At 45.5% G+C, this 26,834-nt stretch overlaps 1 protein-coding gene across 15 annotated transcripts in view; it reads right to left on the bottom strand.

Annotated features, from left to right (window-relative positions):
- ZNF462 (zinc finger protein 462) overlaps positions 1–26,834 on the bottom strand; it is a 152,657-nt gene that overhangs the window by 31,416 nt on the left and 94,407 nt on the right. For all 15 annotated transcript variants that reach the window (XR_002337179.1, XR_002337178.1, XR_002337180.1 and 12 more), the window contains 2 exons: positions 5,044–5,311; positions 2,718–2,854 (listed from right to left, as the gene is read on the bottom strand). Coding sequence is in view for 11 of the 15 variants with exons in the window: in XM_013993738.2 (XP_013849192.2) it covers positions 2,718–2,854; positions 5,044–5,311 (405 nt within the window). In the remaining 4 variants the exon portion in view is untranslated. The remainder of the gene's footprint in view (positions 1–2,717; positions 2,855–5,043; positions 5,312–26,834) is intronic.

Genomic DNA, 26,834 nt, shown 5'->3' with positions numbered 1-26,834 from the left:
ATAGTGGCTCAGCAGTTAATAAATCTGACTAGCATTCATGAGGACACAGGTTCGAGCCCTGGCCTTGCTCAGTGGGTTAAGGATCCAGTGTTGCCACGAGCTGTGGTGTAGGCTGGCAGCTACAGCTCCGATTCGACCCCTAGCCTGGGAACCTCCATATGCTGCAGGTACCCTAAAAAGCAAAAATAAAATTAAAATAAAATAAAATACATTATCTCTATAAAGAAAGAGACGAGACAGTAAGGAACCAGTGACAAACCCTCTGATGGATGGGTGATGGGGTCAGAGGACAGGGGTGGACCCAGAGCTTCCCTGCTGACAGGTTGGGTGACTTTGGTTAAACTACATCAGCTCTCGTGGGCCCGTGGGACTCAGCACTGTATTTACATGGGGACAGTACACACTGTATCATACACTACAGCTCCTGCAGGAGAACCCACTGGAGAAACTCCTTCAGCAACTCCGATTCCTGAACAAAGACTCAAAAGTCTAACACGCATTCTAAGTCCAATTGATTTTGGTTTTGTTTTTCTCTCTCCCATAGCAGGCAGGGGTCCCCAGCCCACTTCTGACAAATGCACAGCACCTCATGGTGGACCCCGAGCATCCAAACTCTAGGGGAGCTTTGTCACACTTTCAGGTGAACGTTGAGCTGCTTTCTCCTTACTCTGCATGTGCTCCAGTCTCCTCACCTGTTTTTAATCGCATGGTTCTGCATACCTATCCTTTAAGATACCTTTCAGAAATGACCACAAGTAAGTACACTGAATCAAAGAAAAGCTCGTCTTCTCCAGCTTTAAGCTGCGCAGACGTAAAACAGGACTATAGGTCACGGTGTTGTCCCTCCCAGTGTGGCCAGAGGAAGTGACCAGTGTGTGAGAAGCTCTAGGGCACGCTCCAGGCATTAGCGCTGCTCTCTCCGCCTCCCCCTTTCTCAAATTCTCAGCTCGGAGAAGGAAAATCACGGAGCTCATGAGGTATCAAGGCTTGGACCCCAGCAGGCAGCAACATGGAGGAGAGAGGAAGTCCGCTGAGAAGTGAGATCTCCTGGCTTCTGTCTGCTGTGCGGCAGTGCTGGTGTGGCCTCACCCCAAGCAGTGAGGAACTTGGAGCCACCAATACACATGTGGGCGGGGAACTAGAAGCCAGGTGACTGAGGCGGCACCAGGAGGGGCCACTCAGCCAAGAATCCCTGCCTAAACACTCCTCCACTGCTTCCCCCAGCTGCCAGCGGCGTCCTAGCCGGTGGGCATCTCTGGAGCCTGCCAGGAGGGGGGCTGGATGTAGCACATGGGGCTGACAGGTCACAAAATGCGCTGGCCCAAGGCAGTGGCTCTAGGGAAGTGGCTGGGCAACTCGGAAAATGCTCCCCAAACATCTGGCATTTTAGAGTGACATCTCAGCAGGAAAGCTGAAGACACTTGGTACTTTTGAGATGCATGTGGCAAATACTGAAAAGCTTTCCCAGGTTAGAAGCAAAGGAAGGAAGCAGGCAGGAAGAGAAAGAAGAGAAGGGAGGGAAGAAGGAAAAGATGGAAAGGTCAGTGGGTGGAAATAGCAAGAGAGACTGGCAATGGGTACTCTGGTCATCTTTTTCCATCCACCTTTGGCTTCCATCTCTTCTGGACAGTGTAGTGTTTAAAAAACATACTGTGCCTTCCAATGCAGAGGAGGCCTGCTGTTTAACAGTGTTTTAATTGGCCAGCAGTAAACGCAACTCAAAGAAAAAACAAAGAGGACCTACAAGAAGCATCCTAGTGGATGAAAGGAGCCAACATGTAGGGAACACCCAGATGCATCCATCTGAAACACTCTGGACACTTAACACGGCATCTCAGAGGCAGAACTGCCACCTCTGGTTGGGATGCAAGAGAGGTTAAACACAGAAGACTTTAAAACCAGAATTCAAAGCCACAGCCTATGGCTTTTCTAATAGATATCAGGCCACGGTTAGGTTTAAGAATTTTCTCTCTTGGAGTTCCCGTCGTGGTGCAGTGGTTAAAGAATCCGACTAGGAACCATGAGGTTGTGGGTTCGATCATTGCCCTTGCTCAGTGGGTTAACGATCTGGCGTTGCCGTGAACTGTGGTGTAGGTTGCAGATGTGGCTCAGATCCCACGTTGCTGTGGCTCTGGCATAGGCCAGTGGCTACAGCTCTGATTAGACCCCTAGCCTGGGAACCTCCATATGCGGAGGGAGCAGCCCAAGAAATGGCAAAAAAGACCAAAAAAAAAAAAAAAAAAAAGGAATTTTCTCTCTTCATCCATTTCAAAGGAGATTCCACATTCTGCTTAGGAGATCATCATTGTGGTTTTCCTGCAAAGAACTGCCTACAATGATGGAGCTCCCCTCACCTTTTAGGAGTCTTCACCCACCCACTGTTTCTCATTCACTCCTTTCTTAGCAAGGCCATGAGAGCAGAGGATTCAGAATCGAAAAGTCCCTGGCGCTGGACAGCCCCGCAGAAGTGTTCTCTGCAGAGTCCATCGCCTTTGCCTCCCTCCGGGTGGAGAAAATCCTCCCCGTGGGAGGATGCTGTGACCCTGTGGGCTCACCAGGGTGATCACTGTGGTTTCTTGCCAGGAGATGAAGTGAGGAACAAGGGACTAGGGCAAAAGTGCCGCTGCCACCTTGCGACTTGGCTTCCCTCTAATGCTACCCGAGCCACCCTTCCGTCCCCACCCCTGCCCCCGAGAAAAGCAAGCCCGGAAGATTACCTCGGTGCAGCACGATGTGGTCAATCATGTTGCGTTTGTATTTGGTGTGATAGAGGCAGAGAGGACAGCGAAGATCTTTGGGGCCCTCCTCGGGGACCGCTGAATGCCCGGCTTCCACGTGCATAGTAAAAGCAGATCTGGAAGAGAGGTGGGGGAAGCCCATGAGTGTGACAAAGGATCATTTCCCCGCAACAACCCTGACCTGCAACCCTGCTACAGAGACACCCCGCCAGAGGGGCCAAAACCTTGGTCGTTTGTCATATTTGCTGACCACAAGCTCCCTGGTCACTCATGCGACAACTAAGCACTGTCATGCAGGTGTCACGTCCTTTTTTCGTTTTTTGGTCTTTTCTTTTTAGGTGCACAGCTGCAGAATATGGAAGTTCCTGGACTAGCGGTCAAATCAGGGCTTCAGCTGAGGCCTGCACCACAGCCACAACACCACCAGATCCAAGCCACATCGGCAACCTACAATGCAGCTTGCAGCAATGCTGGCTCCTTAACCCACTGAGCGAGGACAGGGATTGAACCCTAATCCTCATGGACACTATGTCAGGTTCTCAACCCACTGAGCCACAACGGGAACACCAGGTAACTTCCTTTTGGGAATGTTGCTATGTGGCTGGGCTCAGGGCCGAGTTTAAAGAGAAAGAAATAGATTCCCTACTTAATGGTTGCAAATTCCAGGTTGCCTCTTTAAAATGTAAAACAGAATCCCACGAGAATATATGTCTCCTCCAGCTCAGAAGGAGAGGGACTGTTTTAAAGCTGGGATTGTGTGTCAGCTGCCTCTGCAACTCTTCACAGGTAAGAAGGAAGGCTAGGTTGGTTAGGAAGTCAGGATGGTTGATGACCAAGTAAAAGAAACTCAGAGCTGGTGCAGCAGCTCGAAGGCAGAGGATCCATGGCCTCCCCTCCTCCATCCTTTTCAAAACTTCAACATTTACAAAGCCTTAAATGTCTCATAAAAATGGATGAAACCAAGAGTTTAATGGGCAAGGTCCCCTTCTTATTAACCCAAGTGCTCCTCTCTGAGGAAACATGTACACCTGTCAGTGGGCCCTTGTTATCTGGGTCCTTTTAGCCTTCTCTCAGTTCTAAGGTCACATACATATTTATCTCAAAAACAACTGAAACACATTAATAGTCAGAGATGTAGCACACTTCCCATCAAATCCCAGCAACGAAGATGTTGGTGGAAAAGAGACTTATTTTTCTATCAGTTCATGTTTTTCTTTGGGCGTGAAGCCTACTCCAGCCTCTCTGGGTGGAGTGTGTGCTGAAATACTGGAGTGACCTAGGGCTGACAGCAACAGGAGCAGATAATAATAGCTTTATATCCGTAATATAGCACCAAAATCTTACAGCATTACTATAGCTTTCTATTATTAGTGCTTCTTTTGGGCCAAACACTATGCTGAGCACTTTATGGTTTCATTTATGGCTCATTTACTCCGCACAAGAGCCCTATGAGGTAAATACTATTATTACTTATATTTTACAAGTGAGGAACCAGAGACACAGAGAGGCTGAGTAACTTGTCCCAAGTCACACAGCCAGTAAGTGGCAAAGTTGGGATTCAAAACTAGGCTGTCAGGCTCTACATTCCGTACTTGGAACCACGCATCTAAATGGTCTCTCATAGGATGAGAGGAAATCACAGGAGTTTAGATTAAATGATAGGAAACACTCCATTCTTTGAGTTCACTGAGTCTGTCATATGCAGGAGCAAAAGTGACTTGGATTATCTTTTTCGAGTTTAGTCTTCCCAGTGTGGAGTCTTGGTTCTCCGGGCAGCTTTCAAGTATATGATCTTAAGAAATAAGAATTCTCTACTAGGGTGCAGGGGCATCACTATTGCTTTATATCCGTAATATAGCGCCAAAATGGTGCAGGCCTCAGCTGAAGCCCTGAGCCCTGATGTTGTCTTGACTTTGATTTCGCTTTCAAGAAGGTATTTTTTTTCTCAAAGACAAATAAAATAAAAGGCAGGGACAGGGCAGGGGTAACTTCTAAAAGAAAAACGGTCATGACCTCAAGCAATGGGGTCAGAGAAATCCTCTGTGTAATCTCACGCTCCTTGGGTACCCATTTGCTCTAATATAGCTCTTCATTCCTTAACCAAACCTTCCAACCCCCCCCACCCCCGTCAAAGGGGTCTTCTGGAACTAACCTACTTTTGTGAAGGCTGGACCCAACCGCTGCCTTATCCCATGGGCTGGGCCCTCCCCTGAGCTCCAGTTGGATAAGGTATGGAAAGAGTGTGGTGAGGGGCGGAGCAGGCGCAGCCACTTTGTTTTTCGAGGCTGCTCTTTACGCCACTTACTTAAAGCCTGTGTAAAAGGAGCAGTCTTTGCACTTGAAGAGTTTCTTCCCTCCATGCTTGTCCCTGTAATGGCGCCTGATGCTCTGGATGTAGCCAGAGGAGAATTCACAGAATTCGCAGTGAAGAACAGCTTCCGTTTTCTGCTCAGCGCCCCCTGAAGCCCCAGAAAGAGGCACAGGGCTAACACGGCTGTTGTTTCTTGCCAGAGCCGCGGACTGATAGTGGTTCAACTGCTGCTGAACATCTGGAGGCTCGGAGTAGGATGAGTCTGTGGACAGATGGGGGGAAAATGACACCAGACACAGAGAACACAGTGGAGGTTTGAGGCTTGAAAACCCCGGCATTAGCTTTGAGTACTTTTTGAAAGGGGTTGACTATGATCCCGGCTTTCATCTTCATTTACATTCTACAACACATCTCTGGGGAAAGGCAGGTAGGGAGGAAGTGCCACTTCTTTTCATCTGACTTTGAGGGTTCACGGTATGTATAAATAAAATTCTGAGGTTAAAGGTTTCAAAGTGAAGGAAGAAAGTAAACTGTTTTTTAAAGGAAATTGCAGTGTGGCAACAGGCTGCCACAGAATACCCGTCCTTGTAGGTGAGATAAATAAACCCGCATAATGTACACAGGCATCTACACGAGAAAGGAAAGTAGAAGATGCAATATCTCCTTCTTGGCAGCCCAGAATTATTCAAGCCAACCGGGTGGGGGGCTGGAGGGGGGGGGTCTTGAACAGAAATGCTCAAGCACATGGTGCTCACAAATATAAAAATGTTTTATGCCTTCACTGTCAAGTGATTTAAATTTTAAAATATAAAAATCCAATCGTGTTCTCCAGGAATGGATGTTTAAAGCTTAGTCAGCATTAAGATGGAGATTTATTCATAAATCCCATTAAAATGAAATTCCAAACAAGTTTCCCTGAAAGGTATTTGAAAGTTGGCAATTTGGAGGCAAACGTCGGAAGTGACAGGCACAAATCTTAAAGCTGCAAAGCTCCAATGGCGAGTGATGGGGAAATCTGATGCAGATGGGTGGTGGGAAAAAATTCAGTTTCTTCTTTTAAGTAATACATATTTTTCAAGTTAAAAAAAAAAGGGGGGAGAGAGAGAAAGGAAAAGAAAGGTCTTGAACCTTTTCCCAACATGTTGCTCTGCGTGCTGGGGTCAGGCATCCCCTGACATGGTCCTGTGTAACCTGCTGGAGAATGACACAAATGAAATCTGTGAATCCCACACAGATGAATTTCAGCGTAACTTTCCTTGGAAAGAAAACAAAGGACTCTTTTCTGAAAGCTTTCAAAAAGCAGAGGGGGGAATGGGACTGAAACTGTACCAGCCTCCTCCTAGTTTGATGGACACTTAATTTTCCAAAGCGCGATCCCCCCAGGCAGGACATGGAGGAGCGCTGTAAAACCCGTATTTGATGAAACTAGTACCATCCATCCCATCAGCCTCTTTGAAAAGAAAAACAAAAACAGAGCAGCTTCCCTTAGTGTGGGGCCACCTCTTGTCTTCAAAATACTCAAATACGTTCCCTTCTTGTTTTCCTCCTCCCCCTCCTCAATTCGTATTCCTCAGGATTGAGGAAAAACCCCTTTGGAAATTGTAAACAAACCTGCCACACAAGCATACACAAATAAAACAAAAGGAAACTTGAACAATATCTCTAAGCCTCCATGGGTTCATTACCAGGTGTAAACTGAAGACAAAGGAAGAAAGAAATGACACAACTGCATTCATTTCGCCTGATTCTTTTTATCTCCTTTTTCTTTATTCCTCGACCCTAGCGGATGAACCCACCCAGGATCACAATAATGCAATTGTCAACTTCTCATTCTTTCCTTCAATGGCAGGTTTGTTTACCATTTCATGGATTGTTCGAGATGTTTTCTGTTTAAGCTCTCAAGACTGGTTTTTGCTTGAAACACAGGCACACTGAAACACAAAGCACACTCTGCCCGCCCCTTGTTCACAGCGACTTGAGCTGCTGGGTAAGCACTGCCCCACCAGGCGCCCGACCAGCCCGGTCCTCTCAGCAGTGTTGGTCCTGGTTTGCTCTGAGCTCTGCAGACTAGAAATTCCGAGACCAGCAAGGCCAAAGTCAGGTCTGACTGCCCATGAGCTGTCCGCTATCCATTAGTCTACCCAAAGACTGAAACAAAGGAATAGTCCATTTCTCAATAAGCAGCCACAACTGCCTGCAGAACTCAGCACCCGCCTGAGTGAGGTGCACAGTTTAGCATGATGCTGCTGTCACCTCAGTCTCAAGATACACGATACCTCAATCCCTTTACAACAAAATCACAAAGTGGCTCCTACTCAGATGATAAACCAGGTCAATCGGTCTTCCCCTACCTTCCACCCCAACCCAGCCCATGGCTACATCTCAGGTAAACTCCCCCAGGGAAGAGAGTCTTTGACCCCATACATTCTTCTTGTTTCTAGAGTCAATGGCATATTATTCCCTCCATCTCAAGAAATGTCTTCTCAATTTTTTGTCTTTTTGAGGCTGCACCTGAGGCATATGGAAGTTCCCAGGGTAGGGGTTGAATCAGAGCTGCAGCTGCCAGCCCATGCCACAGCCACAGCAACTTGACCTACATGGCAGCTTGCGGCAATGCTGGATCCTTAACCCACTGAGCGAACCCATATCCTCAAGGATACTAGTCGGGTTTGTTACCACTGAGACACAACGGGAACTCTGAATTCTCAATTTTAACACCGGTACTGGTATGTGATCAGAAACTTGAAGGAATAAAAATGCAAGTCATGGAGAAAACATTCCAAGGAAGGAACACTCACCACCCATCTCCCATGGCAGTGGGAAAAAAAGAACAGCTGTATGTGGAGTTCCCATTGTGACTCAGTGGGTTAGGAACCTGACTAGTATCCATGAGGACACAGGTTCAATTCCTGGCCTCGCTCAGTGGGTTAAGGATCAGCGTTGCCATGAGCTTCGGTGTAGGTGGTAGATGTGGCTCTGATCCTCCATTGCTGTGGCTGTGGTGTAGGCCAGCAGCCACAGCTCTGATTCAACCCCTAGCCCCTATGCACATCTCCATATGCTGCAGATGTAGCCCTAAAAAGCACCCCCCCAAACAAAAACAAAAACAAAACCCCGAAAAACAGCTATATGTATCCATGTCATAAAATCCTTTCTTCCCGGTTAAAACCAGATGGACAGGTTTACTGATAAAAATAAGCAAATCTTACCACTTAGGATACATTTGTCATAATGCCCAGGATCCAACTTTCGGGGTCCTCTTAGAGCTTTATTTTCCTCTCTGGTGCCAAGACCCATTCTTCCTCACTCATGCTTGGAGTTTGTGAATAATGTACAATTTTAGCACTTCAGGCACTAAAGTGACAAAGACGCAAGTGAGTATGATTCTACCGATCCTAAAAAAGCCCACTTGCTGAGCTACATAAAATTCCAGTTTGTTCACGAGGCACAGCCAGAAGAGCAAAAGAGGGTGATTTTGTGCCCAGGTTAGAAAGACAAACAGATTGTTAGCAGTGAAGGGCATGTCACATAAGTTAAAAATCATCATTAAGATGATTTTCTTTCATTCTGAGCTCAAGAAAAGGAAAGGAAAAACACTCTGTGCTTGGAAAGTCTGACTTGTGGTCATGGGAACACAGCTAAATCACAGGAACGTGAATCCAGAGGGAAACTCTAGACCCAAGTACAGGCCACCCAAGTTCCATCTTTCCCACCTGTATGTATCCACAATGGCCTCCACAGCAAAGAGGGCGGTGGGCCATCCATTCCTCAGCCATCCCCAAGACAGGAAGTCTCAGAAGAGTGCCATTCCCTGACTTGTCACTTTACTGATGTGCAAAGTTTTGGAAATTAAATTATGATTTATGGGAGTTCCCGCTGTGGCCCCACAGGTTAAGAACCTGACTAGTATCCATGAGGATGTGGGTTTGATCCCTGGCCTCGTCAGTGGGTTAAGGATCTGGTGCTGCCGTGAGCTGTGGTGTAGGTCACAGACACAACTTGGAACTGGCGTGGCTATGGCATAGGCCGGCAGCTGCAGCTCCAATTCGACCCCTAGCCTGGGACCTTTGATATGCCCTGAGGGTGCACCCCCCCCCCAGCAGAAAAAAAAAGAAAAGAAAAAATAAATTATGATTTATGACTGCGGCTATAAACTTAATTGAGTTCCATGGAGCTATCCATTTTGTAAATCATCTATAATAGGAAAGTGATTTTGTAAAACAGGATCACCCTAGGACTTTAGCATAGATGGCGACAGCATGCAGAGGTGTGGGTTTGGAAGTCACTAAACTGGCAGCAGTGAATTCCCATGGACTATGGTGTATGGCTGAGGTTCTCCTCCTGACTTTACCCATCAAGTGGCTGAGGCTAGGAAAGGTTGGTCACACAGAGAGGCAGAGGCAGGGTTTGAACAAAGATCTGTCTGACTCTAAAATCAGAGTCCTGTCTATTAGGGGTCTCTACTCAATAGGCTGACCTCTGGGTTCCTGTGATGCGAGTCAGAAGCACAAGAAAGAACATCTGAGTGTTCCACCAGCAACAAACACGTGGCAGGGAGGAGAGAGAGAGAAGGTGGCGGGAAGGCTGAGCTAGTTGAGAAAGTAACATCAGAATGGATAGAAATGAGAACAGAGAGAAAATACCACTCAACTGAATATGAAAGGAAACACTAAAATGAGCATTTCAGAGTACATGGGAAAAAAATATTCAACAAAGATTCCGAGGAAAGAAAAAATAGCCAAAATTTCAAAATGTTGTATAAAAACAAAAGAGGGGGCGGGGACCACCCAGGAGACATGTCTATAAGCATGCAGCACAGGTAAGCACTGCAAATACCCAGACCTGGAATTGTGCCTGCCCAAATGGCATGCTGTGCTTAGAGATGTGATATCTTGCCCTCAAATGACAATGTTCTAACATTCCTCAGGGGGGATTTGGCTGGGAAAAGGAAGGCACAGGAATACAAAAGGGAGATGGCTGCTTTTTGGTGGCTCCTGGACTGCTCAGGATTTCAAACCGGAGATAAGGGCTGAATTCCCAGAGAAGACCTCCTCGCCTTCTAAGTCAGGCATGTTCCTGGAGAAACGGGACATTTCTGGCTCTCATTCCAGCTCCCCAGAACACCAGCCAAACCCAGGTAAGCATCTGTTCAAAGAACTGTTTTTTCTTTTTTCTCCAGAAATCAACCAGCACAGAAACAATCACAGGAAATCTGATTTTACAGCAAATGACAAATAAGTGAATTCTAGGAAAATGGTAATCATGACAGAATCAAGCCCTCTTAAATACTACAATTCTGTACTTAGTCTACACCCTCTCAGTGCCAGGCTGCAGGGCAGGCTCCAGGGACTCAAAGGCAAAGAAGGAGTAAGGGGTGCCTTCTAGGAGCCCAGACTGAGACAGCAGAGGAGCCCACTGTTAGGAGAATACAGGCCCGCTCCATATCTAACAAACTCACTCCACTGAGTAAAGGAATAGAAGAGGCAAAGAGAATGAATGAACTGTGCCAGGAGGGTTTAACTATGCCCAGACTGAGGAAGATACAAGGAAGAGTAAGAATCAACTGGGCAGTAAAATGTGGGAGCCACAGAGGACAGCCTCCTTAAGCACTGAGTGATCCAAAAAGGAAGCTGTGCCGGTGGATCAATGCTCACTTCTCTGCAGCTCCGCAGAGAGGGTGTGAGTGAAGGTGAAAAAGTAGCTGAAGCACATTGGTGCCAGCAACCACCTTTAATTCTATTTGAGCTAGATTTTTGTGCAGACTTGGGAGAAAGGCTCTTTGGTCAGGATGAATCAAGTACCAGGAGAAAAGAAAAGACAAAAGGATTTGATTTGATTTGATTTTTTGCTTTTTAGGGTTGCACCTGAGGCATATGGAAGTTCCCAGGATAGGGGTCAAATCCGAGCTGTAGCTGCTGGCCTACACCATGGTCACAGCAATGCGGGATCCAAGCTGTGTTTGCCACCTGCACCACAGCTCACGGCAATATCATATGATGTAGCTTATACGTGGAATCTAAAATATGACACACATGAACTTATCTATGGAGCAGAAACAGACTTACAGATGTAGAAAACAGACTTGTGGTTGCCAAGAGGGGAGGGAAGGAGAGGAGGGGAGGGGAGGGATGGATGGGGAGTTTGGGATTAACAGATGCAAACTATTATATACAGGATGGATAAACAATAAGGCCCTACTGTATAGCACAGGGCACTATATTTGACATGCTGTGATAAACCATAATGGAAAAGATTATGAAATAAGAATATATATAAACTGAATCACATTGCTGTATAACAGAAATCACCAACATTGTCTGTTTATTTGTTTTATTTTTAGGACCACACTTTCGGCACATGGAAGTTCCCAGGCTAGGGGTCTTGAATTGGAGCTGTGGCTGCTGCCCTATGCCATAGACACAGCAATGCGGGATCCGAGCCACATCTTCGACCTATGCCACAGCTCATGGCAACTCCAGACCCTTAACTCACTGAGCTAGGCCAGGGATCGAACCCTCATCGGTCCGGTTAGTTAACTGCTGAGCCATGAAGGGAACTCCCAGAAATCACCAACATTGTAAATCAACTATATTTCAATAAAATAAGTTTTTAAAAAACTGACTGTGATGCACTGGCCCCCAAAAAAGGCTTAATGGAAGCACCTCTCTCTAAAGACCTGGTAGAGAAGAAGACAAAGCCAGCAGCACTTGGTGACGGATGGAAGCTAGCGCGAGAGGGATGGAGGAAGGATGTTAAGAGCTTGAGTTCCATGAATAAACAAAACTAGTACCAGCTAGCGTGTTCACGAATAAGATCACACCAAACATGAAGATACCTCAATGTTCAATTCACCACACCTTCACCTTAAGTCATAAGCAGAAGTTAAACAACTACTTTCTTATCACAACGAAAAAAAGGGACTCAATTCCTACCAGGAAAAGTAATGAAGATCAGAGGATGCATCTGAGCAGAAAAATATGTTCATCAGAGGGTGAGGAGATCACACAGGGCAGATTTAAAATCTTCAAGTCCTAAAATTGCATGGAGTGTTCAAAATGATGCATGGATTGTGATTTTCTTCAGAAAAACAGATGACTTAGCAACTGAAAGTTGGTGGTCTAAGAAACCAGAAATAGATAATACCTGTAGATAATTTAACAACAAATATTGTAAAGTCTCAAAGTATGGGGCTTGGGGTGGGACCCAAATATGCTGGAAATGTGGCCCACTATTTCTAGAAAAATTGAGAAAGGCACACCAACAATGACAAGAGAGCAGCTAAAGACATACTTCAGGCAAACAGGCAGGGAGCTTTTGAAAGCATCTATCATACAATGGCTAATAAACATAGGCAAGGGACAAAAAGAGTCCCAGTATTTCTATGTAGGTGACAGTGACCAAGGTATCTATGGTGACAAGACAGAGAATCCTCCTGCTTATCAGTGAGCTTGGACATGATCTGAGTGAGTCTTCATCTAAAGCTGGAAAACTATTTCTGACGGACTCTAAGTCAACATGCTGCAAACGGCCACCACCTCTGCACCCAATTTCCTTGTGTATCCTCAATGTGAGTGAATGGCTCGCCACTCTGTTCAAGCTCAGACCTGAAGCTTTCTCCTTCAGATGGTCCGACGTTTCCTGTGGCTGCACTTTTCACCAGGTACCACATCTCAGAGATGCATGTCATGACTCACCTCTCATCGTCTTCCTCTCCAGGCCCCTGCCTTCCTTTCCTGCTGTTCATTCAGGTCCTCAAATCCTTCACAGGCAACTCTCACAGCCTCCTAGCTGGTCCTCCTTCCTCCAAGATCTGTTCCACTTGGGCCAGCATACATGTTCTAGACATAACATCTAATGCTTCCAGGACTATGAAAGGATTATGCCCAGGGTTTGAGGATAAAGTCTATTCCTTGGCTCCTCTAAGCCTCAGCCTGCGTTTGCAGCCTCACTTTTAGCTAATTCCCAATTCCTTGCACAGTCAATGTTTCATCATTGGGAGTTGTCAATCAAGAGCTACCTGGTGCTCCTCCTTTTCGCCTGGCAAATCCCTACCCATCCTTCAAAACCCAGCTGCAATGTCACCTACTCAGTGAGGACTTCCCCCACTGACCCAGACAGAACCCTGCTCTCCTCTGTGTTTTGACAACACACATATACATGAGATTCTCACCCGGATCTCATTCTACCCTCACACCTTATAAGTTCTCTTCCACCAGCAAAATTGGCCAGATCCAGGCCTCTGACCTTAAAGCATCCCACAGCAACAGGATCTGGGCTGGTGGTATGAGGCATGCTCCAGCTGAGTTAATGCTGACAAAAATCAATTTTATTTGCTCCCAAACTTCTTTGTACCTGTTATATTTGTATTTGTTCCTGAGCTTATTCAATTTAACTAATAGTATCTCAAATGATGAGAGATGGGTATAAAAAAACACCATTTCTATGAAAGCTATGTTAAATGCTTTGAAAAGATTTGATAAAGTCAAGTTGCTAAAAAAAAAAAAAAAAAATTACTGTCAAATTACGTTTTGGCAAGACCAACTACGAAAGACTGAGGAGAACATAAAAATCTAGGACTCTGCTCTAAGACTGTTCCACAAATGTCTAAATTATCATTCCACTAAAAAGAAATTGAAATTCAGAGTAGCATGCAAAGCAATATAGGGGGCTATGGTTTATACAAGAGAAAAAATGGGTAATTCCAATCAAAGCACCCAGACGCAAATACATAAGCTTGACCCTACAGCACATTACTGGTGAATAAATGCACTTTTAAGTGAAAATAAAATGCATAAGGCATTTGAAATTTTCAAATATCCAGGATAATGTGGAGAAAAAGAATTTATATATATATATATATATGTATGACTGGGTCACTTTGCTGTACAGTAGAAATTGACAGAACATGGTAAATCAACTATAATGGAAAAAATAAAAATCATAAATCATTATTTTAAAAAGAAAATGCAAAGATTTGTATTTTAATGTTAATAGAAGCCTTATTTATAACAGCCTCACATGAGAAAAACCAAAATGTCCATCAACAAATGAACTGCTAAATGAATTAAACAGAATACAATTAAATACTACTCAGAAAAAAAAAGAACCTATTGCTGTAAGCACAACAGACAACTCATAATTATTTTTCTTAGTGAAAGGTACTAGACCCCTCCTGCCTAAAAAAAAAAAACCCACCTAACATAACATATAATTTCCATAAAATGAAGACTAGGAACTTTTGGGGGTGATGGATATGTTTTTTACTTTGACTGTGGTGATGGTTCCATGGGTGTATACATATGGCAAAACTCCGTAAACTATATACTTTAAATAGATGTAGTTTAGAGTAGTTAATTGTGCTTTAATAAAATTGTAAAAAGAAAGAAAAAGAAGAAATTTTCAAATATCACTGAGAAACTAGGTCTTGATTATATCATATGAGTTTCTGGAGTTCCCCTGTGGCCTAGCAGTTTAGGATCCAGTTCTCACTGCTGTGGCTCGGGTCACTGCTGTGTCTTGGGTTCAATCTCTGGCCAAGGAACTTCCAATTCTGCGGGTGCAGTCAAAATACAAATAGTTTGTACAGTATCTATGTTTGACCCTATTTTATACTAATTCAAAAAATATTTATTGAGGGAGTTCCCATTGTGACTCAGCAGTAATGGGTTTGTTGTTGACGGTTGGATGTGGAAACCCCAGTCAGAAATTGGGATTTCAGGAGTTCCCATTGTGGCTCAGTGGGTTAAGAACCCAACTAGTATCCATGAGGACGCAGATTCGCTCTCCGGCCTTGCTCAGTAGGTTGGGGATCCTGCATTGCTATGAGCTGAGGTGTAGGTTGCAGACAAGGCTCAGACATCACGTTGCTGTGGCTGTGGTGTAGGCCAGCAGCTGTAGCTCTGATTCAACTCCTAGCCTGGAATTTCCATATGTCACAGGTGTAGCCCTAAAAAGACAAAAATATTGAGAGGTTTCTATGTGCTAGGCACTTCCAAGCACTAGGGATACATCAGTGAAAAAAACCAGCAAGGATCCTTACATTTTCGATTGACTGGAATAGTATCATGTGTGTTTTTATAGCCAGAGACTCATGGTCCTTTCGTGAAGAAAAATACTTTTAAGGAAAAGTCTGCTGACTTGAATTGGGGGACAACTTTCTTAAATTCAATCCTGTAATCGTTGTCTGTCTGTCTACCTAGCGTTTTGGGTTACAAAGACTACCAAGCTGCAAAAACTATATGTAGCACAGAGTTATATATAAAAGGATTCACACATTCAAGAGATTTACTTATGTTAAAAGGTTTCTCAGGTTCTGATTTCCTTTGACATTCAACTTAACGCTCTTTCTCAAGATTGCCTGTTGTTCACTTCATGTTATTAATAGGCAGCAAAATTTGGCATCTAGAACATCATCAACTACAGATCACAAATGCAACTGCCCAAGTATTTCCTTTGAAGACTCTCAGAAAGGCTCTCTAGATAGAACACCAGGCCATTCCAAAGGGAAGCGGTATTAGAAATTTAGCTTTGGAACACAAGTCTTTTCAACTCCTCCTGGACAGTGTCTAAAGGGGAACATAAATCTCTAGAGGCAGCCACGTTGTTTTATTTCCTTCTTTTGATTATGCCTTGAAAATCTCCAGGCCAAGGACTCCGGCCCCTCCTTGTCTTCTCTCATCTGTAGAGTTCTCTGGCCTGGATGCACACGATTATGATACAATGGCCAGGGGGACAATGGATGCTGGATGACTATATATAGGAATTCAGAGCTCCGTTGTCATGGAGGCCAGCGGAAAAACAAACGCCTAATCCTGAAAATAAGGTTGAGGCCAAACTTGAAGGAAACACACACTGAAAACTTCCTGTCATTCTGATGAGCGAAAACAAAACCTTGAAATATGATCAGGGAAAACAAAACAAAACAAAACAAAAAGTTAAGTCTTCAACATGACAAAAACACAGCAAAAAAAAAAAAAAAAAGAGGGGGCCCACCTTCTCTCTTTGAGACTTGGTGTCCCATCCTCCTCAAGTTCACTGGAAGTGTCTCGAAAGGCCTTATTTGGCATGAAGTTTCCTATTCTCATTCGCTCTGTATTTTGGGGGGAATCCAGGCAAGTTTGAGGACTCATGGACTTGCAATTCACTAGGTCCCATAACGGGGACAAGCCCATTTGTTTCTCTGTTTTCTTCCAATGGCATCACCATCTACCCAGTCAATAAACTCGGAACGAATCCTTGGTTCATTTCTCTGTTTTGTTCTATATGTTTAATTAACAAAAAAGCCCTATTTGTTCAACCTCCTGAAAAGCCAGACTCAGTGATCCAGTGTTGTTTGTTTGTTTTATGTGTTTTGTTTTTTTTTTTTTTTTGGTTTTTAGGGCCGCACCCACGGCATATGGAAGTTCCCAAGCTAGGAGTCAAATCGGAGCTGTAGCTGCTGCCAGATCTGAGCCACACCACAACTCACAGCAATACCCGATACTGAACCTACTAAGCGAGGCCAGGGATCAAACCTGTGCCCTCATGAATCCTAGTTGGGTTCCTTAACCGCTGCGCCATGAAGGGAACTCCAGTGATCTAGTGTTTTCTCAGGCCCCTGTGGTTGCTTGCTTGGGTGAACACCCATTGCACAATGTTCCTAACTGGCTTTCTATCTGCAAGTTTCTCCTCCCCCTAAGATCTTTTTCTTTTCTAAAAGCAAATTTGGTCAAGGTACTCACTCGTACTTTCAAGAAAAACGTCCAAACTCTGAACACTGCCCTGGGCACCTTCATCTTCCCAGACCTACCCCATCCCCCACCCCCACTGTTTCTACTCAGTGCTTCTTCCCAGCCCCCTGGAAGGTTCCCAAGAGTCGCTCTGTGTGCTTCTTTTCACTGCTTCTTTTGCACATTCTCGCAATATCCTTCTTCTATTTCTCAGCCTGGCAAAGTCGTATCATCTTTCGAAACTGAACTCTGTTCAAATGTACCATCACTATGACGATCTTCCTGCATCTTTCTAGATACAGTTATTCAATTCGTCCTTTAAGGCTCTCCTGCCAGTACTCATGCTTCATTGCAAGGAGAATATCCATCCATCTACCCATCCATAACTTTTTAATTTTTCATTTATTTATTTTTTTTGGCCGCTCCCACAGCACGTGGAAGTTCCTGGGCCAGGGACTGAATGTGCAGCATAGCAGTGACAATGCCGGATCCTTAAAGAACTCTTCCATAACTTTTTTAAAATTCACTATCTCCCAGAACTTAGTTCAGGGCCTGGCCCAAAAGAGGTGCTCAATCGATATACTACTGAGATCCAAAAAGAGTTCAAACTGAAAAAGTGCTCTGGAAAATCCAGATTTAAAAAGGAAAATCCAATTAACTTAATGTCACTCTCTCTTTGAACACTGAGGTTAACAGAGCATCCCATTGAAACACTGACCCATTTTTCTGGAAACAAGCCTGGGTCTTTTCTAATTGCCTGGAGAATGGCTTCTAGAACATTTGAGAATCTGAATGGCAGGAAATTCATAATCCCTGGCCATCCCAAGAAGCCACAGGCATAATTTCTGGTTTTCACCCTACATCAGCAATAGGTCTAAACACTGAAACAGATGATTTCAGGATGTCCAGGAGCCACTTGGAGGATTCTGTGTGCAACTCTCCTTTTTTGCACCCACTGGTAGGCATGGAGGTTTCTGAAGTGCACAGGTGTAACGGGGACCATCGATCTAACTGCACCACGACTTTGCTATAGTCAGCTCTAAAGCCATGGAAATGGAGGACTCTGCAATCCAGGAGAAGGTATTTAATGGATTACCTGATGTAAACTATATAAACTGTTTCACCAATTTTCCTCCATCATGGACTCCCTCTCCTCCCAGATACGTACCGCAAGGCTATTCATTTTGCAGGAGGACTTGTGGCGACTCAGAAAAGCAGAGATGGCTTTATGTCACCCAGCCAGGCAATGGAGGAAGAGGAATAACCTGGGGCTTCGGCATGACCCAGTTTCAAAAACATGTTCTTTTTCTGCCACAGCCGTTCGCAGACATCGTAGGTATTCCTTCTGTACTAAATGATATTTGTAACTCCAAGTGTGTGTTCTTGAACACCCTCCTTGAAACCGGCTGGAAACTTGCAGGGAAACAAATGAATGTGTGGTGAAGGAGGCTTTTTCTCATGTTTTTTGGGAGGAAACGCTGGGTGGCATCTGCCATTGTTAATTGAGACGCGCTCACAATACCAAATGCATAATTCACCTGCGACTCTTTTGAATTGTGTGATGAGGAAGTAATGCTTCCTGCTGTTCGTTTAGATTGTATAGATGTCTTTACCACGCTGAAAATCCAATGAACAACGACGAGGACAAAAGCCTCTTTATATCAGGGACTTGGCCTCAACCACTGAGAGCTTGCTCACAACTTCAGATGGCATTTAGTGCTCACGGGGCCGTGGGCAAGGCCACCAAGCTTCCTCCTCCAGGCCCTGACTGGAGGGAAGATACCTACAGGCTTCAAGGAGGCGGTCACAATATACAGCTTGTTAAGGACAGCGCAGGGAGTTAAGGAACGAGAGCAGAGATTTCTCAAAAGCTTAGCAAATCAAGAGGAAAGAACACATCGGAGGATAAGCATATATATTTAGATACATGTGGAGCTCGAAGTGATGAGATGGAAATCAGGTGAGAAGACCGATGGCAGATCAAGAACAGGAACAAGCAGCCAGACTTCAAAGTGCACGGGTTTTCGAAAATTGCCCCCCTCCCCCAGCAGCGGGAGTCTCTGAACCAACACACCCAGTGGGCTTCGTACCCCCCTTTTCTTTTTCTCTTCTTTTCACCTATTCCCATGAAGTAGAAGAAAATCCTGGCTCCAGGTTAAGCTATATATTTTTAATCACCATCAAGCAGTAGGTCCTTCTCTTAGGATAGAACCTCTTCCCCCCACTCCACAGGAATTCTGCTAGGGGTGCTGGGCTCAGGTGTAGGGCATAAGCTTCCAAGAAGCAAAGGGATCAAGCAATGAGGTCCGTGTCCATCGTGGCTTAGCGGCTTTAGGTCTAGACGCTGTGTCAGGTGCTTTTTCACAAAGTCCCTCACTGATCTTCACCATGACCTTGTGAAAGGGGACCTCTTACTTCCCATTCTACAGACAGGGAAAGCAAGGGAGCACCCAGAAAACAGGTCATGTCTCAGATACCCAGAGCATGCACGAGAGCCTCCCCATAACCCTGTGACTCTCAATGAATCAGACCTCTGGTTCCTCACCCGTGAAATGGAGGTGGTGAGTCCCCAGCAACCCCACCGGGTGCAGGGGAGGACAGAAGAGAGCTTGTGTGACACACAGTGCCTGGCATGGGGGAAGGGTTCTAAGGGTCTCAGTTCCAGGCCAAGTCAAGTCTACATCGTGTAATTCTGTACTTTTGGTGTTTAGGGACTATTTTCTATAGATGAAAGGATTTGATCTCCTTAACTGACTGAGGGATGGAGGGGAATGGGCACCCCTTACATAGCTCTAAATGGATGTAACTGACATTCATCCCAGCTCCAGGCACGTGGTAGGTGTTTGGCAGCTACTTGGTGGCTGATGATGGGCAGAGTCAACCGCACTGCCCCTTCTGGCAACAACCCGCAGGCTTGTTCTGGAGGTGAGGATGACTGCCATGGGAGGGGACGGATCGTGGGGCTTGGACTCAGCTCAAAGCAGGGCTTGACCCGAATAATACACCCATGCACCTCTATTCTGTTAGATAACAAGACACACAAATCAACTTGCTACGAAAAGGCATGTCAGAGCAAATTTCATTCCCAAACTTTAGAGGCTTTTCTGGCAACCATTCTGGGGTCTAAATTTTTTTTTTTTTTTTTTTTTTTTTTCTACACCACCTCCAGCTTTGAGCAAGGCCCTGGGGTATCCAGACGGTCATTCCCATCACCAATGACGCTCTCCCGAGCTCCCTTACCCACCACCACCGCCCCATCCTCTGTGCCCTTTTACTTTGCTGTCTTTGTCTCTCTCTTTTTTTAGGGCTGTACCTACAACATATGGAGGTTCCAGGCCAGGAGTCAAATTGAAGCTGCAGCTGTCAGCCTTTACCACAGCTCACTGCAATGCCGGATCCTTAACCCACTGGGCAAGGCTAGGGATCAAACCTGCGTCTGAGTGGATACTAGTCAGATTCACTTCCGTTGAGCCACGACGGGAACTCCCGTTGTTGTCTTTCTCTTGATAGCACTTCTTACCTCCCAATCTACAGTATGTATGGATTGATTGGTTGGTTCTCCCTACTTTCTATCAGAGGGTTTGTCTCAAACTTTCTTAACTTGCATAGATTTTATTTCATAACCAGTGAGGGCATCTAAGCTTTCTTGGAAATGTCTGGCTCAGCTGAGCGTGGACAATCTGCCCAAGACCGAATATGAGAAATACTGAGGTTCTGCGTCAAGAGGCAGGCCTGCCAGCATATCTCTATGCGTCACAGCCTTTTGAGGGTTGCACCATGAACATCAACACTTCAGACTAGATTCATTCACTTAAACAGCTCGTTTGAGTGCCCATGTGGGCAAGGCAATCTGCCACGCTCTGGGGACTCAAAAATCAAATGACAGCCTCTACCTTCAAAATGCTGGTGGTCTGGGGGGGAGATGGAAAGTCAGTCACAACAGAGTATGATCCCCTCTGATACTAAAGAGCACTTAAAGATGCTCAGGAACAGAGAGAAGGTCCCTCCGCCAGACAGAAAGAGTCAGGAAGGCTTCCAGAGAAGGGCGGGATGCAAGTTTTCAAGGATGAGCAGGTATTAGTCAAGTGAATGGGGTAATGAGGAGGTCGGGTGAAAATGAGTGGCAAAGGACATTCCAGGACGGAGTATGAGAGCAGGACTCTGCAGACGGGGCATTCAGCCCAGCCAGCTGCAACACAGGATGCAGGCAGGACAAATGGGTAGAGCGTGACCCCAGAGAGAAAAGGGGTCCCAAATATCAGCTTTGCATGCTGAACTTGGAATCTATTCTGAAGGCAAAGCAGGGTTTTAGGCTGGATCCAGACGAGATAGAGGCTTCACATTTTTACCTTTTCTGTGTCTATAAATTGTACCCAGAGCCCTGACCAGCGATGTTTCCAATGCAGAAGGCATAAATGCAGTCCCACTGCGACGGAAAACCAACCAGCAGCACATCCTGTATTGACAACGGAGTATCAGCAGCAGCCTGTGGCTCCACGCTTTGTGTGGTTAGGTAGAAAACGCCGACGTAGGAGCTCTCCCCCCTCCGGTTTTTACTAGCAGGTTGGAACTGTTCGTTTGAAACTCAGTTCCTACTGTTTCTACTGAACACATTACACTTACATCTGGAATAGATTATGGCCCTACCTATGGGAAGGAAAAAATGGAATCCCAGTAGGCTACCTTTTCTGCGCCCTACCAACCCTTCACGTGCAAGAAAACAACAGGGAAGCACAGGAGACCACGTGCTATGTCCACACACTGGCAGACACCAAGAATGTGCAGGCGTCAGCCAAGATCCTGTGGTCTGTTTCCCAAATACAGCATTTCAGCAACATCCAAAACACTTCTCTAGCTGTATTTGTCTCAATTTTAACACTCATGTGTCAACTTAAGGACACTTATTCCATAATTCTTGGACTCATGTAGACACAACTCCATGATCAGAATGCTACTTTGTAAAGCGATTCAGTATTCTTCTAGATTCATTAGCTTTTTATAAATGGTTTGTTCAGTCATAATAAATATTATATCTACTCTGTTAGATATTTGATACCAAGACCATCAGGGCTCATATTTCAAGAGCTCCCTGGTTATGAGGGGAGTTACTAAAACACACACTCAAATGAATGCTCAAAGACCAGAGCCAGAGCCCTGGGCCTTTCCACCTGTGTGAGCAGAGAGGCCAGAAAATAATGGGGCTCTGAAGTCCAAAAAAAAAAAATTCCAATCTTGATTTACTACTTTAAAGTGTTGTCACAGCTAGTTATAGGACACAACAACTTGCATTTTACATCTATGGGACATCAACTCTAGAAAGCAGACTGTAATATGCCAGTTGTTTAGAACAGAAAGATGAGCAGGACAAAGACGCAGTTTCTAACGAGCTCCCTTTCTGGTACTAACAGGAAAGTGGCAGAACGGACCACGTGTCCCCAGGGGAGGTTGGCCCTGCACCGTGGGGTTTCAGAGGAGGGAGAAGTGACTCACACCAGGCATCCCGGGAAACACCATGGTAGTGGAGGAATGTGCACCTGGCTTTGAAGGACAAGTAGGGTCTGGACACGTGGAAGCAGAGGAAAGGGGAAGCAGCTAGGAGACAGGCATGGGGAATGCTGGGAATTTTGTCTGCGCCCATCGGCACACAGATGTTCCCAGGCCAGGGATCAAACCTGCGCCACGGCAGTGACAATGCCAAATCCTTAACCACCAGGGAACCAGAGAACTCCTGGAATTTTTTTTTTAATGGGCCAGGTAGTGCTGTTAAGAGTTTCTTGAACGGCAGAAGCATATGACTCTTCTCCTGGCATAGTGTAGAATGAAGGGAGGGGTCTGTCTGCAGGTGGGGTGGGTGTGGCCATGGCTGAGATAAGAGATGGGAGGGAGGGAAGGAGGGATGTGAAAGGGAGTAAGCAGAGGGCAGCAACAGGACTGAGTGGGCAACTGATGGGACATGGGTCCAAGGAGACCTGGAGATGCAGTGGACTCTAGCTGGGAACCAAGAGCCCTGGCAGGGGGGCAGGTTGGGGAGGAGGTCAGGGAGGTCCACTTTAGAACCTCTGAAGTGGAGGCTGTGGGAGACCTCCAGATGGAGAAGGTGAGGAGCAGATGGAAAAGACAGTCTAGGACTGAACCTGAGAGGTCAGATGCCGGGGGCAGCATCGGAAAAGCGAGAGTTGACGCCATATGTTTGCGAAGGGGGAGAAGACTGAGGACCAGACTGGGGTCACTGTGATGGCAGCGGGAGGAAAAAGCAGTGACAAGAGGCTCAAGGGAAGGTGTCATCAGAGAGGCCAGTGGAGAGCCCAAGACATACAGCATGACCCAAACCACAGAAGGGAGAATTTCCCCGGGAGGAAGGTCAGCAGTTTTAAATGCCATGGACAAAAAAAGAAGGATGAGGCAGGAGCAGAGGCCACAGGCTTGTTTGTCTGGAGTCGCTGTCCACCCTTGTAAAAGCCACATTGCAAAGGAGTCCAGAGCAGGCGGAGGAGGGGAGGCAGCAGTGGCAGGTGTAAACAAGGGGGTAATGAGTCTTTCCCTGAGAGCCTGTCTCTGGAGTCAGCTGGTAAGAGGTCACTTCCTGAGCAGCTTCACTAAAATGCTGAAGACAGAAGACAGATTCTAGCGGTTTGGGAAAGGAATGAGTGGGGAGGAAGAACACGTTGGGAGTATCCGAGGCTAAGACAGAAAGTGCGGGAGTCAAACTGCAGAAAGGCTTATCCAAGAATGGTTTTCATATTCAAAACACAGAGCACTTTCCTGGGGCTCAGATTCTCCGAGGAAAAAAATAACACATCTGAGAACTGAGATTTAGAGAGACACTGTGACACAGCAGACAGAGCCCTGGAGTCAGGCTGACTCCACCCAAACCCCCCGACTCTGCCAGGTAGTAACTGTGACCTTTCTTAAGCCTGTTTTCCTACTTGTGAAACCAGCAGGAAGCTGATTATAGAAGTTCCTGTTTCATGGAATTGCTGTGTGGATCAAATGAAATGAGACAATGTTCATAAAAGACTTAATACACATGCAACAAATGATTGTTATCATTCATTAAAATGTATATTGGTTAATTACAATAATTATTTTCATGTCCAACTTTGGGACTTGTCAATGCATTACAGCTACCAACAGGACCTCAAGTGCTAAGGAGTTTCTTGTATGGCTGGTTTCAATTAAGCCCCAAAGTTCAAATAAATTTAAATCAACAGGAGTCCAGATTCAACACCACTTTCCAAACACTGAATTATTTTTGGCTCCCAAGAAACAGTCAAGAGATTTCATTCAGTTTCCAAGGGAAGATGTGAAAGTTTTTTCCTTTTCTATTAAAAAAAAAAAAAATCCTCATCAATCTCTGGTTCATGACAAATCATCATAAATTGATGAGGAATTCGCTTCTACTATACTATTTATTTTGTTTTTTTGGCCTCGCCCACAGCATATGGAAGTTTCCAAGCCAGGGACTGAACCTGCACCACAACAGTGACGACTCCAGATCCTTAACCCACTAGGCCACCAGGGAACTCCAGTACTACTTTAAAAATGTCTAAGATTTTCTAGTAATTTAGAATATGAAAGCATTTTCATATCTCACCTCATTTGTACCACAAAATAACTGCATAAAGTAGCCATCATCATTATTTTACGAACAAGACATCAAGTCTCAGAAAAGGTCAGTGATTTATCTCAGCATACCTGCGGGTGATACAGGGCGGTCAGGCTCTCTGCCTGAGACTGCACAGGGTGAGAGGTCCCCGGCCTACAAGGCGGGTGGTACTTCCTGGATTTGGACCTCACATGCAGGGATCCAACTTTCCAGTGCAAACTATTAGGGAGAGATGATCTATACAGAGACCTGGTTTCAAACCATCTGTCCCTCACTTTCAGGAGCTCCATTTGAGTCAAAATGGGTCCTCCTTGGCATCTGCTCAGTCAAAACGACAACACCCAGTGATACACAGAAGACATGACCCACACCAGTACTGCAGCACAATTGCAAAGTTGCTGGGTTCCACGGAACCCTCAGATATGTTCCCCGAGTGGGAGTGCCTGATGGGTGCCGCGGCCACCAGATGCCTGGAGCAGGACCTCTAGTGGCCCATCTGTGGCTGCCAGTCACCTCTTACCCCTCCCAGAGACAGGAGGCCCACAGGCCTGAGAAGAGCTGCCCACCCCCGCCCTGGTCCACAAGGGGAGGCTGGGGCTGTGGGCGGGGCTGGTCTCAGCACTGCCTAACTTTACGCGGCTTCACGTCACCGACTCAAGTACAGTCATCTCCTTTTATCGGGATTATGATGATTAGTATAAAAATCCACCAATTTACTCAGTATATTTATTATGAAAGCTGCTTTCTCACACATTGTTTTTGCTTTCTCTCCATGTATAAAAGGGTAAATAAATGAAATCTTAAACCAAGACTTACAAAGAACCACCATCACTCCATCCTGTGGTTCTCAAAACTCTTTTCTGCTCTGGTAACTCACAAGGGGTGGACATATAGGTCCCCAACATTTTTCCCCAGGGATACTATGGAAATGGCCTAGAAAATGAGAAGAGGGAGAAATATAGTGAAAAGTACATAAAACCTTCTTGTTGAATTACAGGGATAGAGGCACATAATAATGAAGCCACTGAAAAACAAGAAAGAGAACAAAATAAATCTATCTTGCATTTTAACATTGAACTTAATCATTTTTAGAAAGTTATCTTTTTCAGAGGTAACATAATCAAGGTGCAAAAGTGTACTGTAGATGTATTTGCGGAAATGGTTTTATTGTTAAAAATACATGGAATGTACTGATTTTAACGTGTTAGCTGGGAAGTTTACTAATACTTTACTGCCTGCCTTTAATGGAATTATTCCCATTGTTCCTTCTAACAGACATGTCAGTGGCACTATCCTTGCGTGCACGCAAGGTAGATGTGGATTTCTTCATCTTCTCTGTATTCCTAATTAAAAACGTACCCATGGGGAAAATTGTAAAATACTATAAAAATCGGAGTCATAGGAAAACCACCTCTCCCAAGTACAACCTAATAATTTGTGATACCCCAGCTGTGAACTCTCTTGCTGCTCATTCCATTTGTTCACTGTTAGCTTTGGGGCAGGCAAGGTAAACACTGCAGCTATTTGCAACTTCTGCCACCTTGGCTGTGACTCCACGCCTGTCTCTTTCACTCAAGAAAGTAAACCGATGTCACAGAGGGATAAATCTGAATCAGCTCCAATTTACTTTTAAAAGGAAATTGGATTTGTGGTTAACAAAGAGAACCTTGAAAACAGACTGGGGAAGCTTGAGATTAGAGCCAGAAAGACTGGCAAAAATCAGAGGAAGTGGAGCTCTCGTTGTGGTGTAACGGGATCAGCGGTGTCTTGGGAGTGCTGGGACGTGGGTTCAATCCCCAGCCCGGCGCAGTCGGTTAAGGATCTGGTGTTGCCGCACCTTAGGTCATGACTCTGACTCGGATCTGATCCCTGGTTCAGGAACTCCACATGCTGTGAGATGGCCAAAATCAACAACAACAGGGGGAGCAGAGGGTGAGGGTTATTCAGGGATGGGGTCTGACAAGTTGAAAACCACAGAAGGACAATGGAGGGAGAGACACAAGGATGCTGGGAAAATCCCTTCTGAAATGGCTAAACCTAGAGTCTGGGTTGAGTAGACAAGGGTCGTTGGGTGGTGGTCAGAGAGAATTGAAGAGTTTGGGATGCTGAAGGCAGAGTGGTTATGGTGAGTCCAGCCTCAAAAGAAGGGTGGTGGAACACAGTCAGCGAAGAGGCAAATATCTCCAGCTGAAGAGACCAAATATTTGTTGCGTCATTATCACCGGGTCCAGTACGGCAAAATTCCAGAGCACGATGGTCATGACTGGCGTGAAAAGGCAGGCTGTGAGCCTGGCACTGAGTTCACTGAGGAAGGTGAAAGAACATTCCAGAAGATATGGAGACGGAAGTAAGCTGAGAGCAGGCATTCGAAATGTGATGGAAGCAAAAAATACTGTTCAACAGGTGGCAGAAAGTAAGGCCTGCACTCACTCCTCTTCTTGGCTGCTTGAAGGAAAGGGATGAGTCACTTT

This window comes from Sus scrofa, chromosome 1 (genome assembly GCF_000003025.6).
Source record: "Sus scrofa isolate TJ Tabasco breed Duroc chromosome 1, Sscrofa11.1, whole genome shotgun sequence".
Taxonomy (NCBI): Eukaryota; Metazoa; Chordata; class Mammalia; order Artiodactyla; family Suidae; genus Sus; species Sus scrofa.
The sequence above is the reverse complement of the archived record's forward strand: the minus strand, read 5'-3'. Positions and strand labels throughout refer to the sequence as shown.